This window comes from Gekko japonicus, unplaced genomic scaffold, assembly GCF_001447785.1.
Source record: "Gekko japonicus isolate JY-2015 unplaced genomic scaffold, Gekko_japonicus_V1.1 scaffold1433, whole genome shotgun sequence".
Classification (NCBI taxonomy): domain Eukaryota; kingdom Metazoa; phylum Chordata; class Lepidosauria; order Squamata; family Gekkonidae; genus Gekko; species Gekko japonicus.
The window spans coordinates 394,645-411,947 of NW_015168090.1; the positions used below are offsets into that span (position 1 = coordinate 394,645).

The 17,303-nt window shown below is 41.6% G+C and overlaps 1 protein-coding gene across 1 annotated transcript in view; it reads right to left on the reverse strand.

Annotated features, from left to right (window-relative positions):
- The window catches only part of DCDC2 (doublecortin domain containing 2), an 88,293-nt gene that overhangs the window by 20,427 nt on the left and 50,563 nt on the right, over positions 1–17,303 (reverse strand). Inside the window, exon 7 of the mRNA XM_015414733.1 lies at positions 17,052–17,202. Within this exon, the coding sequence (XP_015270219.1) occupies positions 17,052–17,202 (151 nt within the window). The remainder of the gene's footprint in view (positions 1–17,051; positions 17,203–17,303) is intronic.

Sequence of the window (17,303 nt, forward strand, 5' to 3'; positions counted from 1 at the left end):
CTTTCCCTTTTCTGCTATGCTACACAAGTCCTGAAGAATGGAATGGAAGAAAGAGACAAATAACAGAGGCAGAGTGAAAATGTCAAGAAGTCAGTAAAATAGAAACAGTGGGGAAGTAAAAGAGAACAGCAGCTATAAGGACTAGAGCCCTGGTTCAGATATGGAGATGGTCTCAACTGAACTGTAGAGATACGACAAATTAAATCTTCAAGGATGTGACAGTCTCTAAGACAATTAGGGGATCATAGCATGAGGAGAAGAAAGGGAGGATCTTGGCATGTAGAAGAGAAAGAAGTGCAGGGAAACCTGGAAGGTTAGAAAGCATAGGTACATGACATGAAGTATGTGGAATATGGAGCACAGTACAGCTTGCTCTGCTAACTTTTGAGGAGTTGGTGGAATTATTGTATCCTGCTTTATCTAACTCTGTATTTCTGTTTACCTGACAGTAACTCTTTGGTACAATCTGATAAACAAGAAAGTTACGTGACTGCATTAACTAGTAAATAAGTAATATATTCAAATAACTAACAACTTAAATAATTAAGCACAGAAAATTGATGTTTCTTGCTTAAGCACCTTTCCTAGCCAGCACTAACAATAAAAAATTTATTGCCGCACAAATTATAATATTATGCATGGCCAATACTAATGCATTTCAGATTTCAAGCTGATTGAAGTTTAGGCATTAAGAAGAAAATAATCATGATAGTAATGGCCTGCCCTGAATATTTTATGGAAATCAGGGGCATTTATGGAGCTGCAGCTCAGTATATAAGCATGAAGTTCATGTAACTACAAAAATATTCAGTGTAATTTGACAGATGTTGTTTCACAAAGTACATAAAAAAGCTTCAGACAAATTGTTCATTAAAACCAGCTGATACACAAAAAGGATGGACTGTTCTCATTAAAAACGAAACTATGGCATTGCTGTATGAGGTCCATTTATAAAAGGAAAAGGAAGTTTTCAGTGAGGTAACCAGAACACTTTTGAATGCTTTAAAAAATGCTGATAACAGTAGAGTTGATTCATTCCACCATGGAAACAAAGTTGTAATCCAGAGGGATCCTCATAAGCCATAATGGAGATCTCTTCCCACCCCCACAGCCTGTGCACGCAGGGGTACAAGACTTTGACCGATTTCCCACAAGCGCTGCTCCACGCTCGCTCTTCCCTTTTGCCCGGATGGTACGTGTCAATTTCACACAAGCTGCTATGTGGCCGCATTTTGCCCTGCAGCTTCACGTGATTTTCCCTGCGTCTACTCAATCCTTTTTTTTTTTTTGAGGATTTAGTAGACGTGGGGGAAATCACAGGAAACTCCTGGGCAAAATGCAGCCTCACAGCAGCTTGTGGGAAATTAACACGTACCATCAGGGCAAAAGGGAAGAGCAAGCGTGGAGCAGCGCTTGTGGGAAATCGGCCATAGACAGACAAACAAAAACAGACTTTGTAATTGCTGAGAAATGTCCCATGTCAGATCCCTGCAGCAAACAGTTCCCAACAACTTTCAGTCAGAAGAATAAAGTTTATTGAGTACAGTAAAGGCAGGTCTTCTGTGCATATAGTCTGTGTTAGAACTACTGGAAAGCACACCCAGCGGAGAGTTATACACAATTCAAAGGGGTCCCTTGATGGCTCAGGTCCAATCAGGGCACAAGCAAAAGCCCGCCTAAGCTAATGGGTCTACATTCTCAGCTGTAACAAGGCACCAAGGTCACTAGCTGAGGCTACACAGATAAGAAGAGCATAGAAGAAACGAAACTTAAGGTTCCAGTACAGTGCAGACAAACATCTTTCCCCCCCCCACCAGCCATGGCAGCAATGCCAGAGGCTCAGCTGACATCTCATCTGGCAACTCTTACACAGGCAGATGGCCTTCTGGAGGCTCTGACATGAAGGGAACACTAGCAAAGCACCACCACACTTTTCTACATTTACAGAAGTATAATAAGGACTGAAAGGGCCGTTGTGGCTGAGCTGCAAACCGGAAGGTCTGTAGTTCGGCTGTTCGAGACCCGAGTGCTGCATGATGGAGTGAACTGTCTCTGGCCCCAGCTCCTGCCAACCTAGCAGTTCGAAAGCAAGAAATTGCAAGTAGATAAAGAGGTACCACTTTGGTGGGAAGGTAACAGCATTCCGTGCGCCTCGGCATTTAGTCATGCCAGCCACATGACCACAGAGAAATCTTTAGATAGCACTGGCTCTTCAGCTTGGAAACAGAGATGAGCACCGTCCCCTAGAGTCAGATTCGACTAGCTTTCAAGCAAGGGAAACCTTTGCCTTTTAAAAAGGACTGAACGCCCATGAACGTGGAGTTTTTACCCAGCAAGCAACCTTCTGACTGCTTTGGCATGGTGTCTGGTCTCCACTGGATATAATAGTGGCTATTATAGCTGCTGCAGTAATGCTCTGCCTTTCTCAGAGTTTTGACACAGCACTGCTCCACAGGGCTACCTATCTCAAGGTGGAGTCTGGAGCTCTCCCGTTATGGAGATCAGTTCTGCTGTAGGAAGTGAAAGCTCCAAGACTGAATTCTATGGCTTCATATCCCTACTGAGCTCCCTCCTCTCCCTAAACTCTGCCCTGCTCAGTCATCACCTCCAAATCACCAGAAACTTCTAATGCCAGAGTTAACAACACTACGACTCTAGCATGTTAGGTAAACTTCCCAACATTAGATCAAAGGTGTTTCTTACACTGACCACAGAATAATCAGATCTTGTGCTTTCTTGTTGCATAGTGGCACAACTATGAAACAATGGTCATTTAAAGGTAGATATCCAAATTTATTTATTTAGGGTAGTTATATACTCCACTATGACCTGAATCACCCAGGTTAGCCCAACCTGGAAACTAAGCAGGGTCAGCCCTGGTTAGTATTTGGATAGGAGACCACCGAGGAATATCAGGGTCGCTACGCAGAGGCGGGAAATGGCAAACCACCTCTGAATGTCTGTTGCCTTGAAAACCCCCATGAAAACATAAATCTGCTCTCCTCCATTTTAGCTGCACAACCTTGTGAGATAAGATAGGCTGAGAATGTGTAGCTGGCCCAAGGTCCTCCAGTGACCTTTCACAACAGACTGGGGATTTGAACATGTTTCTACCAGATCCCAGTCTGAAACTTTAAGTACTACACCACACTGGTCTTTTGGGGGGTGCCTGCTGTTAAAAAGTAACAAGCAGCTGAGCTTGGGTGAGGTGTGCAAGTCACATGGTAGCAAGTAGCCTGGTGGTTGCTGGTGGGCCTGACTCTCAAAGGCCAGAACAGCCTTGGAAACAGGGCTCCCAAGTACTTACCTTAATTTGGCAGGGGATGTATAGTTCTTCGCGAGACCCTTCCCACAGGGAAAACACAGGCGCTGCACTCTTCCGTCGCCCAGACGTGACGCAGGCACGTAGCCGGGTGACGCTCTAGCAACGGGGCTGGAAACACGATGCTACCATCGAGTTTCCAGTCCCATTACCAGAGCGTCACCCACCTATGTGCCTACATCACGTCTGGGTGACGGAATAGTGCAGCGCCTGTGTTTCAAGCTAGAATCTTCCGGCGGGGAAGCATGTGTCCCCCGCCGGATTGTAGGTAGGTCCTTGGGAACCCTACTTGGAAAGGGTCCTACCTCCGTTTCCTTTTATGACAAAAACCAAGTAGTGAAGGTTAGCAATACTATTGCCTAACAATGGCAACAGAGGGCATCCATTTCTTAAAGCCACAGGTGCTCTTTTTATTGGGGGGGGAATCTAACCTTCTGGGGGTTTTATCTTTTAGGTTTCAGTGGTTTTTGCAAACCTAGGGCATTTTTCAGATTTTTAGAAAGATTTGTCTTATCTATTCATGGTTCTAATCTCCAGATTTAAGTATCCACAGATTAGGCTGTGTTCAGAATTGGGTATATTTATATAAACTGTATTTAGGATGTCCTGACCCATAGCCCAGCCTAGCCTGATCTCATCAGATCTCAGAAACTAAGTAAGGTTGGCCCTGGTTAGTACTTGGGTGGGAGACCACCAAGGAAGTCCTGGGCTGCTATGCAGAGGCAGGAAATGGTAAACCACCTCTGTTCATCTCTTCCCTTGAAAACCCTATAGAGTCACAATAAGTCCGTTGCCGTTTGACAGCACTTTCCACCACCATATTTGGAGCATACAGGATACAAAATTCATATACATCTTAGCACTGGTGAGAGAATAATGGCTTTTCTACATCTTTAGTTTGATTTTCAGTTCCACTGGGCATGGACACGTGTCTGCCCAATGACAGCTATTCAGATGTGTATTGCATTTCAACTTGAAGCTTAAAAGAACATCTCTGCCACAACCATTCAAGTATACAGAAGAGCATGATTTATCAATGGGATGACATGCTTTTACCTGGTATGGTAAAGATAGGGTGTATTTTAACCAGCATACAATTAGAAGGTCATTGATAAACAACATTTTTATTGGAAAATTCCCAGATGGGTTTCGCCAATGGAAGCATTTATTAAGCCTACATTATTTTCTGATTCGTTGAAGTGGAGATATGAAGACCTACTAGATAGTGAAAATAATTTGAAATCATCTATGATACTAGAGGAACAATATACTAATCTATCATGGTGGGAGTGATTACAATTGAAATCACGGTATTAAAAAGGATAAAAATATTGGGTTTTATGATAAACCGACAGAACTAGATAAAATATGGGTATATACTGAGGAAAAATTGATAAAGAAATTGTATAATTTTCTATTGGAGTATAAAATGCAAGACGAGATAGTCAAACCGTCAATGGTTACTTGGGCACAAAACCTAGGATATAAGATAGACCTAGATCAATGGTCCAAGATCTGGAAGACTAATATAAAATTTACTAGGGCAACTTCATTTAAGGAAAACACAAAATATTTTACAGGTGGCACATGTCGCCAGATAAAATAGCTAAATGCTACCAGAATACAACTAATATATGCTGGAAATGTAATCAAAACATGGGGACCGTGCTTTTACCTGGTATGGTAAAGATAGGGTGTATTTTAACCAGCATACAATTAGAAGGTCATTGATAAACAACATTTTTATTGGAAAATTCCCAGATGGGTTTCGCCAATGGAAGCATTTATTAAGCCTACATTATTTTCTGATTCGTTGAAGTGGAGATATGAAGACCTACTAGATAGTGAAAATAATTTGAAATCATCTATGATACTAGGAGCTGCGGTGGCTCAAGTGGTTAAGACGCTGAACTGCAGGCTGTGGAAGGTCAGTAGTTCAGCAGTTCGAGACCCGGGTGCCGCAAGACGGAGTGAGCTCCCGTCTCTAGTTCCAGCTCCTGCCAACCTAGCAGTTCGAAAGCAAGAAATTGCAAGTAGATAAACAGTTCTGTTACCCATTATCTCAAAAAAAAAAAAAAAACCCAACCAAGAGGGCAGCCAAGATGATAAAGGGCTTGAGAGCAACTTTCCTATAAGGGACTGATGGAGAGTCTGAGACTTTTCAGTCTAGAAAACAGATGGCTAAAGGGTAGATAATACAGGTTTATAAAGTTATGCATCTGAGGGAAAATGGTATGAGGGAGCTTTTTCACCCTCTCTCATAATACCAGAACTCAGCAACACCCAATGAAAGGAATTTTGGACTGACTGTGAAGGTTTCTTCCTCCATGCAGGAAGTATCTAAGTTTTGCCTAGGGAAAAGATCACTACCAATTCAGGGCTCTGCCCTTCGAGCTGACTTCAGCTTTGAAGGTATTTACAAAAGTTGTGTTTGCCCTCCTGGGATTATGGGAGAAGGAATGCCCAGGAAGTCCTTTTCTCTTGAGAATTGTTGGGAAATACTTCTTGACTCAACAAATAATTAAATGGTGTAATTCACTGCCAGGGGAGGAAATGATAGTCATGAGCCAGGGTGACTGAAGGGAGCCTCCATATCTAGAAGCAGCAAATCTCCAATATCAGTGCCGGGAGGCATCAGCAGGAGAGGGCTGTGGCCTCTATGCCATTTGCCTTCCAGGGCAAATGATTGACCACTATTTGAGACAGGGTGCTGGACGATATAGCCACCAGGCTCTTATGTTCTTATGCATGCTTAGGGTTGTAAACGAAAGAGACCAGACACTATAGCTCAATTTAGAAATTCAACATTTATGGCATCAACGGAAGAAATACAGAAAGTTAAGAAAAAGGTCATCAAAGTGGAAAAGCACCAAGAAAAACAGGATAATAAATTGCTACTGCTTCAAATGGAGAAAGCGAATTTGACCCTTCGATTCCAAGGGTTGAAAAAGGAGGAAAAGGAGGACCTCAGAGACGTTTTGGCAACAGCCTTATCACCACTGACTGGCAATGAAGTGGAAAAAATAAAAGAAGAGATGGATTTGGCTTATAGAGCCTATTCCAACTTCACAAAGAAAAATAAGTTGCCAGCGGAAGAGGTAGTGAAATTTACAAAGCAACGTCTCCGAGATCAGATTTTAAAGGCAGTTTCAGCAACACCCTTGAAAATTGGAGATCAACCGATCAGGATTTTGAAAGATGTTCCATTTGAAATCAGAATGAAAAGAAAGGAATATAAAGGACTGACCATGTTCTTACAAAGTCATCAAGTCAGTTACAGATTGTTGGGGCCCGAAGGATTGGTCTTTAAATTTAAAGACAGAAGAGAAAAGATAGTCTCTATCTTCAAGGCTCAAGACTTTTTGAAGAGGCACGCCAGTACAGAAGAAGAAGAAGAACTTGCCAAGTGGATGTCGGGACCCAGCAGAGAAGACAGCAGCTCGGAGGGAGAGGTGAAGGATGAAGAAGTTAAAGGAGCGAGTGGCCCAAAGTATAACTTGAGAGACAAAAAAGGGAAAGACCCCAAAGTTTAAAGACTATTTCGGATAATGCTTTAAAAGTAATACTAACCCCAAAAGGACATTACTAACATGTTAACTGTTCTTGAAAGAGAGAGAAGAAAAGAGGATCGTCCAACTACAGAAGAAGCTATTGACTTTAACTTTAATACTAAAGGATTAATATACTAATACCTAACATCACTCAACACTTTTCTTTATCCCTCTATAGACCCTCCCCAATTTTCTGAATTGTAAAAGCAAAACTTCTCTCCTCTTTAGGAGAGGGAAATTAAAACAAACAAACAAAAACATGGGGACCTATTTTCATATGTGGTGGGCCTGCGACAAAGCAAAAAACTATTGGAAAAAGATCCAGAAAATAATACAAGAAATAATAGAGACAAAGATACCCCTTAAGCCAGAGATATTTTTGTTAAATATCATTTCAGAGGTATATAAAAAAACCAGATAAACATTTGATTGTACATATTGTGACTATGGTGAGGATTTTATTTGCTAAATATTGGAAATAGAAAAAACACCATCAAGGGAAGAATTCATACAGAAATTATTAGAAAGTAACAATTTTGTTAAAAGGTAAAGGATAAGAAGTTTTTGAAGAACTGTGGTCGAGTTTGTATACGTGGATCGGTTAATTCTTCCAAAGAAATGCTATTTTGATTAAAAGTGTTACACTAGAAATGTTAATAGAGGGGAGATTCTTTGTTCTTTAAGATCTGATTTCAGCTTATCACATTTTGTTTATGTGGAAAATCTCAAATAAAATATCTATTTAAAAAAACCATTCAAGTATCCAAGGAAGGAAGAGTGTTTTAGAGTTATTAGAATTTATTCCAAAAGCGGGAATATGAATTGTATTGTAGGAAGTATGAATTGCCATTTTCCATACCATTTAAGAATGGCTTGGAGGGAAACTGCAGAAAATGCTAATACCTATATTGGCTGCCCTTTGTGGTCCAGGACCACATATCTAAAGGACTATGTCTTCTCATATGTACCCCATGTACTAAATATGATCCTCTGGTTACCACTTTCTGTTTGTTTCCCCACTTAAGGTTGCCCTTTTGGCATGACTACAATCTTGTCCTTTTCAGTAAAGTCTCCCACTTTGTGGAATGAACTCCCCAAAAAGGCAGAGTAGAATAGGGATGGGCACAAACCGGGAAAACACAAACCTGTCTGCTTTGCCAAAGCAAACCAGTTTGGGAAGTTTGGGCTGCATTGGGGCACCCCCCCTGGGGTCCTAGAGGGAATCTCCAGCTGACTCTCCTCTACTTGCCAAACTTGAAGTTTTGTGAAAATTGGCCTGGGGGGTCCGAAACCTCCAAACAATGTGCCCTCAGGAAAGTACTTTTCAGGGAGATGTCAGGAATGGGTTCTGGAGTGTACAGAATGTACTCCGTGTGGTGGACCTCCCTGAGATGCCCCCTACATGTCCACAAGTTATGTGAGGATTGGACTTGGGGGATCTGAGTTATGGACACCCAAACAAGGTGCCCTCAGGAAAGTGCTTTTCAGGGAGATGTCAGGGTGGGTTCTGGAGTATATAGAATGGATCCTGTGTGAGATAGAGGCATCAAACGCATGACGGACCTCCCCAGGATGCCCCCCTGCATGCTCTACAAGTTACGTGTGGATTGAAATTGAATGTCCAAGTTATGGACAGCCAAACAAGGTGCCTTCAGGAAAACACTTTTTGGGGAGATGTCAGGCGCAGGTTCAGGAGTGCATAAAATGGGCCCTGTGTGAGCTAGAGGCATCAAACTCATAGCGGACCTCCTCGGGATGCCCCCCTATATGCCCTGACTTGGAGGGTCTGAGTTACAGCCCACCAAAGAAGGCTGCCCAGGAAAGCGCTTTCTGGGGAAATGTTGTCTAGTGTGGGTTCTGGGCCATAGAATGGACAGGGTAGACCCTGTGTGATCTAGTAAAGAGGAGGCATCAAACTTGCAGCAGACCTCTCTGGAATAAACACCCTCTCCCCCCACCCAATCCGAAACATGTGGGAGAGAACTGTTGCTAGCACTGTCATGGATGGATGTGTCCCTGGCTGGGCCCATCCTCTCTCCAATGACCAGACGAACACAGGGCCAAACTCCTCTGCCCTGGTCTGAAAGCCACCCACATAGTAGTGCATTGCAAGGCAGGGCAGTCATTTTCTTGGGGATATGGGTTGATAGGGTTTTATTGCATTGTGTACAGTGTACAGTATCTACCTTAAACTGCAAGGAAAGGCAAAGGAAAAAATAAAAATAAAACAAAATGCAAATCAATAGCATCAGTACAAAAACAAACCAAACAATAATACATGCATCGACAAGTCTAAGACTGTTCTGTACACATAGAACAGCCACAGTAAAAAGAACTCTGAAAGAGAAAGGACTGATATGCATTCCTAAAAATAGGGAGTGTCTTCCAACCCTCCTCCATTAGGTCACTCCAAAGAGTTCATCCCATGACTGAGGACTCAGCTGGACATGATGGACACCCAGGATTTGCCCTGGGGAAGCACCAACATTCTAAAAAGTGAGTTCCCAGTCCAGAACTTCTTTAAACTTTGCTTTGGAAATCCAATTCTGGTTGGGACCACTGTGACATGATATGTTCTCCCCCCACATGCAGTTTGTCCTCCCCAAAATGGAGCTGGGGGACATTATTTGCCCACATGCTCCCAGGTACCATTTTGGGGAGGAAAAACAACACAGGGGGAAGCAGGATCCCTTCCTCTTCCAACACTGCAGTGGTCCCAACCAAAATCAGCAAAGTTTAAAATGGCAGCAAAGTTTAAAATGGCAAGCATGTCCCTGGGATGAACATAGGGATGCCCATCATGTCTTAGTATATCTCCGCCCGCATTTCCATTTGCACAAAATTTTGAAGGCAATTTCTGACCACTATAATATATAGGGTGCTGCATAAGATATTGCACAAGCAGTACTGAGCTAAATCCATATGTTTCTGCTTGCATATTGCTATATCCAAACCATTTGTTGGCAGTGTTACTGTAGTTGTAAGGAATGTTCAGTTGCTGATGTAAATAAAACTCCACATGGGGCAGGATGATGGCTTGGAATAGGTCCCAAGCAAAGAAACACTTTAAACTTGCATATTAGAAAAAAACTGTGCATTAATGGCAGAAGGGAAGTGGGAAAGTTTCTGATGAATCTTGTAGGTCTCAACTGTAGACACAACGGGGAAATCTGCCATTTGTGACATAGGTTGCTTCCCTACAGAGGTCTTGTTTCATTCCCCACTCCGCTACAACATCATAGCATTTTTTGTTTGGCTTCCACACAAGATTGTCATGCTTCCATCAAAATTTCAGGTTTTCTCCAGCTCTTCCTCAGGTTTCCTGAAACCTGTTTGGCGTGATCTTTCCTAAACATCACACTGAAAGCAAAAAAGTGAGAAAAGTGTGGATGGGAAGGTACAGATTTCCACACGTTCCTGCCCACATCTGGTACTACATCCAGATCGATTTCCTCTTCCACCTGCCATTTCCCTACTACTACCACCAATGGACTTTTTGCCTTTAAAAAATCAGTAATACGTTGCATTTACAGCAGTGTTGAGAAGGAAACAGGGGATCACATCCAGATGGAAGGAACATTAATGTGCCATTGTGACCTGGCAACTAAGGAGCAATGAGAGTCAAAAAGCAGGAATGGATCTGAAGTTCACATATCAATCTGTGCTTACCAGCCAGTTCTTTGGCTGCAGGCTTCTAGTAAAATCAGATTGTTCTGTGGCAACTGAAGTTATTCTCAGACTTCAGCATAAGAACTAGACCTCTAAGACTTGGCAGAAATGTAATAGCTTATTTGAGGTAAGTAAGGACCAAAAGATTAGAGAAATTTTACTCTTCAGTATTACACCTAACGAGACTACCCATTTACCAGCATTTCCCTTTAATAAATGCATGTTCCCGATAAATATCAGCTTGAAAATTACTGCAAAAATCCCTCTAAATACAAATGTCTTACAATTCACCTTTCAGAACAACACCTATCAACTGCTTCACAGTGTGAAGAGCACAAAAAGACATTAAAACCACAATTTCTATAGCAAACCAGATTGATACTACATTTACATCACAAAAGAAAGCCATTACCCTGCAGGTAGTAAAACCTTCATTTCAGAGAACTTGTGAAAAAGAAAAAAAGATACATAATTCAGTTTTCCCCAAGCTACTTACAAACTGTTACACATTTTTCTGAGAAAAATAAAATGAATGTTTCATCACCTGCTGCTTAAAATCGCCAATTAAATCTATTCCAAATAACTCTTTTGCCTTATTTTTTTAAAGGCTAGAAACACATCTGAAAACTGGCTTCAGGCATTAACCTACTCTGGCTAAGATCATGGTTCTTTCTGGAATAAGAGGGAAGACTTTATTGTACAATAGCCACAATAGATTCTATGGAAGAACACAAAAGACCATTTTAGGAACTGCTTCACTAACTAAGAGCTTCAATACAGACAGCAATTAGGGGGTGAGCAGAAAATGTCACATATGGGCCAAATTATTTTATTTTTATTTTATTTCACGAAATTTATGACCTGCCTTTCTGCTTTCATAAGGGCCACCAAGGTGGCTACCAAATTAAAACATACATAATAAGATCACTTTTTAAAACCAACAAAAATCATTAATAAAATTCAAACCAGAGCTAAAATATATACAGAACAAATAAAACATTGGGAAGGAGGACCTATCACTGAGGGGATCCCAAGTGAAACAAAAATGAACATATGAACATAAGAAGAGCCCTGCTGGATCAGACTAGTGATCCATTTAGTCCATCATCCTGTCTCACACAGTGGCCAATCAGTTCATCTGGAGGGCCAACAACAGGGCATAGAGGCTGAGGCCTTTCCCTGACGTTGCCTCCTGGCCGTGGGGGTCAGAGGTTGACTGCCTCTTAATGTGGAGGTTCCCCTCAATCGTCACCAGCTAGTTAAAAAATGGCAACAAAAAGGGAACAAACAAGTATCCCTGAGAACAGAGTGTCAGAGTTTGGGTGTCGTGACTGAGAAGGCCCTCCACAGGTTATCAGTAACCCATCTAATCTCAGAAGGTGGGGGCTCCTAAAGCAGGGTTTCTGAAGATAACCACAGTGTTGGTTGCAAACCATAGAGGGCTTTAATCTTGTAATTAATAATAAAAATGAAAGAAACTTTCTATTACTGTTCATTTGACCCAGTGGTCTCAAACAGCCACTGAGAGTTTATCTTTAAGCAACTAACGGAAAGCTACCCACATAATGGGATCCCCCAAACAAAATATGACCGCATTTATGCAGTTGTTTAGAATGTTTCCATTTTTCTATGACAGCCAAAAATCTAGCAACCCTGTATGTAACCCATTCATCTACATTGCTCAGTAGCCTAGAAGTTTCAGCAGTTGGAGAAGCAGAGTCCTTACTAAGTAGGGGGAAATCAACTCCTGTCTAAATTATAAAAATCCAGGGCAGCTTAAAAGTACGTGGTCAATGAATTCAAGTCGATTACAGTTTCAATTGCATGTTCTCTCTGAATATGGAATATCAGCGTATCTACCTGTCAAGACTGCAGATGGTAGCGCATTAAGATGTGCCAACATAAAGGTATGTCCATATTTAGGATATGTTAGATCACAAAAATACATTGGGATGCTAACTGGTAGGGGAATGCCAACCGTGAAGGTTGAGGAAACTATTCTTGACCTTATTGCTATACTTTTATAATCCAGATGTTTCAAACGAATTTCAATCAGATGTCTTAGCTCATGGACATTTATTCTCCCCATCAATTCTATTGAAATCTCTAGGAACATTAACTTATCATTCACCAATTTATCCCAGTTGCTCTTATAACTGTCTGATTTAATAAGACCAAGCAAACTTAGCTCCTGATCTGATCGCAGGTTCTTTAAATTTAAATTGGGGGGATGGCAATGCTGAGCACAATGGTGGTTGCTTAATCTACTGGCTCTGCTCCCTTTCCCTCTAATATCACGGATACAGACACCAACTGGAGCTTTCAATACCCCAGGAATGGGCAAAAATAGCAGAAACCAGGCCAACAACTCAAAATCAACAAGTAAGATCCCCCAGGACTTCTTTACTCAGCGAAATTGCCTCCCAGACAACAAAACTTTTGGCACTGAAAAAACAGAAATGGCTACCGACCCGAATATAGCACACTTAGTGGAGTCTTCCTTATGTAAACAGGACCTCTTACCGAAAACTTATTATGATCTCTTTAACCTGTCCAGGATCAACTCTCTGAGATTCAAGCTTCTCTAGCACAGACATCTAAGAAGGCAGAGACTGCTCTTAATATGGGCATGATCTTAAAGGATATCCAGGCCAGAGAGACTCAATATAGAGAACACCTGCTAACTCTGGAAACCCAGGTCAGATATCTTAATTTAAAAATTAGAGGGATCCCAGAGGGGGAGGAAGGATCAATGGATCTCATTTGCTTCATTTCAAATTGATTTGCATCCGTATTACAGTTAAAGAGTGGGATGGCACCGGCCATTTTGCAAGCTTACAGATTGGGGCCCCCCACTAATCCAAAATGCTGAGGTCCCAGAGACATCTTAATACAAGTAGCAGATTGGAGAACCAAAATGCAAATTCTAGACAAGGCTAAGGCTAAAGGATTCCTATTATTCAAGGAGCTGCAAATATTGATTTTCCTGGATATACCCCAAGAGGCACTGCAGATCCAGTGATCTTTAAAGCCCATCATCTCTTGACTCTGACAAGGAAGCATTAATTATAAATGGCTGCCAACAGGACTCCTACAGGTTAATCATCATGGGACAATACTACAAGCGTTGGATGAAGAATCGGGCTTTGAACTTCTAGAAGCATTATGAATATCGGATGAGACTGACAATAACCAACACACTCCTAAAAGAAGATTACAGTCTCCAGGTTCCCCTGAAAAGAACAACAAGCAGGCCATTCATGACTCTGTCTCTCTGATGGCCACTGAAAGATCGAGTCCTGTAAATGCACGCTAACTGATTCTGGGAGGAGGAAGCTCTGGTTTTGCTATGGGAAGTCTTACTATATAGCTACTGCAATACATGATTTTCTTGCAGTTAAAGATTGTATGGCTTATGGAAAGGTTGGGTTGTCTATCCTCAACTATTAGGTATGCCTAAAAGGGAGGGGGGAGTAAGTAGATTGCTCCATTGTTAAGTGACCACTTTTTGGAACGCACCTATAGAGCAAGGTGAGGGAATCTCCAAAGTAGGCACAGTTAACATTTCAGAAACGTCATTGTTACACTTGAATAGCTTTCAATCTATTAGTATTTAATAGTTTGTTGTATCTATATATCTAATAGCCAAGTTGCCCCCTCTGTGCGGATATCTAAATCCACACATCGGGGGCACATCGGGGGCAGAGAGATTTTCCTTCACACTTGGGGCAGTCCCCAGGTGTGCAGAAAAATCTGAAAAGTTTTAAAAACTATAGGGGGGATACTTAAATCCCCACAAAAGTAAAAAAGCATTCCCTGCACATGCGCAGAGAATGCACTTACCCGCAGGGCTCATTGTGGTTGGTGCTGGCGGTGGCAGTGGGGGTGGAGAAGCGGTGGGGGTGACAACTAGGAGCCACAGCCGTTGCCACTGTCAGAGACGGGGGGGAGAAGCCTGGCAGGCCCCACAACCAGGAGCTGAGCCAATTGTTGCCGCGGTGGTGGGGGGGAGAGAGAAGCCTGGTGCACCTGACAGCTCACAGCCGCACAGGGCTTGCCACTGTTGTTGTTGTGGGTGGCAGTGGCGGGGAGAAGCCTTGGCAGCCCGGGAGCTGTGAGGAATACACCAACCCCATGAGTATCGCGGGTCCTGCTTCTTGTTAAAAGCTATAAATTTCTACTGTTAAGGCTGCAAAAAATATTAAATTAAATGCTTTCCTCCATGCCTAGTTTTGTAAGAAATTTCACCCAGTTCAGCTCTTAGAACAATGCTGGCCCCACATTTGGGGGCCCCAAATACACCACAAAGAAAGTTAATCAGCAGTTGATTGATATCCTCAGTAACAGCCTCCCTCTATACACCAGCCACATATAACAAATGGCAAGCTACCTTAGAGTTAAATATTCTGAGCACTGAAGGTACATATTGTCCCCCTGAAGTATAAAAGAATCTAGTGATTGCTTTCCCAATGCTGTTCACAGCTCTTATAACCGATGTCGCATTAGTTCTCCATGAAAGATCAGCACTGAACAATACCCCCAAGTATTTAAACTGAGTCACCTGTTACGTAGGTACACCAGTCACAGTCCATTTATAATCCCTTACTTTACATTTTCTACTAAAAATAACAACCTTAGACTTTGCTGCATTGATTACCAAACCTTCCCTACAGCAATATTTAGAAAACAGACAGATAAGTTTATGCATCCAGACAGCAAGACAGTATCATCCGAATACAGGAGAACTTGCAATTTCACCTATGTGAGATAAGGCAAGTGGCAATCCTCTTCCAACAAAAAAGAATTAAGATCATTAATATATAAATTAAATAACAGAGGGGCCAAAATGCATCCTTGCTTAACGCCTTTATCTAGCAAAACAGGATCTGTCAGTAGGGGTGTGTATTCAGTTTATCCAAGCTGGAAAAAAAAAATTCAGCTGGATATCAGCTGGGGTATTTATCTGGCTATCCAATATGTCCAAGCCCAAAAAATCCAGAAAACAATTGGGATTTTTGGGGGGAGCTGGATAATTGGCATTAAAGGGTGCTTAAAGGGATTGCAGTCCCTTTAAATTCCTTCCAGGTGAAGCTGCAGCTTGAAGAAGGCATTTAAGGGGACCATGGGCCTTTTAAATACATTTGGAGTTCAGCTGCAGCTTGCAAAAGTCATTTAAGGGACCGCATTACCTTTGAATGCCTTTCCCCCCTCCATTGGAAACAATGGAGAATGGGGGCACCTTCTTCTGCAGTCCATAGAATTGGGTCCCTGATCCAATCTTGTTAAAACTTGGGGAGGGTTGAGGAGTGGCACCAGCAGTAATGCTGCAAATTTGGTGCCTCGACCTCAAAAAATAGCCCCGACAGAGCTCCAGATACTCCTGGATCAATTCTCCATTATATCCTATGGGGACCATTGACTATAACGGTCCCAATAGGGAATAATAAAGCCAAAAAAAAATCAGCAATCCTGAATATTTACCGAATCCAAATACCATACCGGTATTGAGATTCAGGAATATCAGGAAATACCAATGGGAAGGAGGTCAATATACCTGAACCAGAAAAATACTGTGTTTTTTTCTCATACCCCTGTCAGTACTCCTGAAGGGTCACACCTAACTTGGGCTGCTGGGTGGTCATAAAGCTGACAAATAAAAGAGACATTTATTCATTTCCCCAGTTTTGCCCACAGTTTACTTATAGTATCAAAAGCATTTCTAAGATCCATGAAGGCCACATTTAATGATCCCGTTTTATTACTGGCATATTTAATGATAATAAACTGCAGAACATGGAAATAAGGAATAATTTGCTGGCAATCCATAGCTTTTTAAAAACCAACATACTTGCATTATAAGTCATTTAAGGGATAGTTTACTATACCGTCAGTTCCTTAGAATAAAAAGTAACTCTACATCTTTGGGTGATTATGTCAAGAACAGTAATCTTAGATTAGTTGAGATACGTGCAGAAAAGGTGGATAGGAAGGAGCTACTCAGAAATAAGGAAGTGACTGCACCTGAATATGGGTCTATTGCATGTGCGTTTCAATATTCTCCATTGGCATATTCTGTGAAAAGGATTATTAACAAATACTGATTTTTGGTTCAGGATATTTCAGGTTGCCAACTACCACCTAGGGTGGGGTCCAGATGCATTCAAAATATAAAAGACATTTTTCATTATGTAGTAATTTTGGTTCTTGTTGAGACCTCTGACCATTTTCCTATCTAGATGCAATATTGTACTTTACTTTCTCCACCCACGCACTCATGTTTTCATTACTCTAGCTATTCCAAAATAACCAGGTAATGTATTTGAGGCAAACACAATGATAACAAAAATTACTGTTTGGCTGCATCATGTATGCCTTTGAGCACTACTGACAGATAAGGCCTTTTCCAGAAGATAATTATTTGTGGCAGCAACATTAATGCTTTGTCATATTCCCAAATACCATCACCATGTACCTATGGACCTAAGTACTTATGGACTTAAGGTACTTACCATTATCTGGGAGAATATACGTTTTGGTCACTACTTGAACATTTTCTCTTGATTTTGCAGGTTTTTTAGGCTCTTGATTCTGTCTATGCTTTTCCTTCCTCTTTGAAGGTGGAGGAGATGACACTGTGTCACCCGTGTCAGTAGATTTGGACTAGTAATTGTTCCACCCAAAAAAGAAAAAAAATTAACAAGTTAACATTTAATTTATGGAAAATGCACAAAAGAACTTTTGCATGTCCCTTTTAAATACAC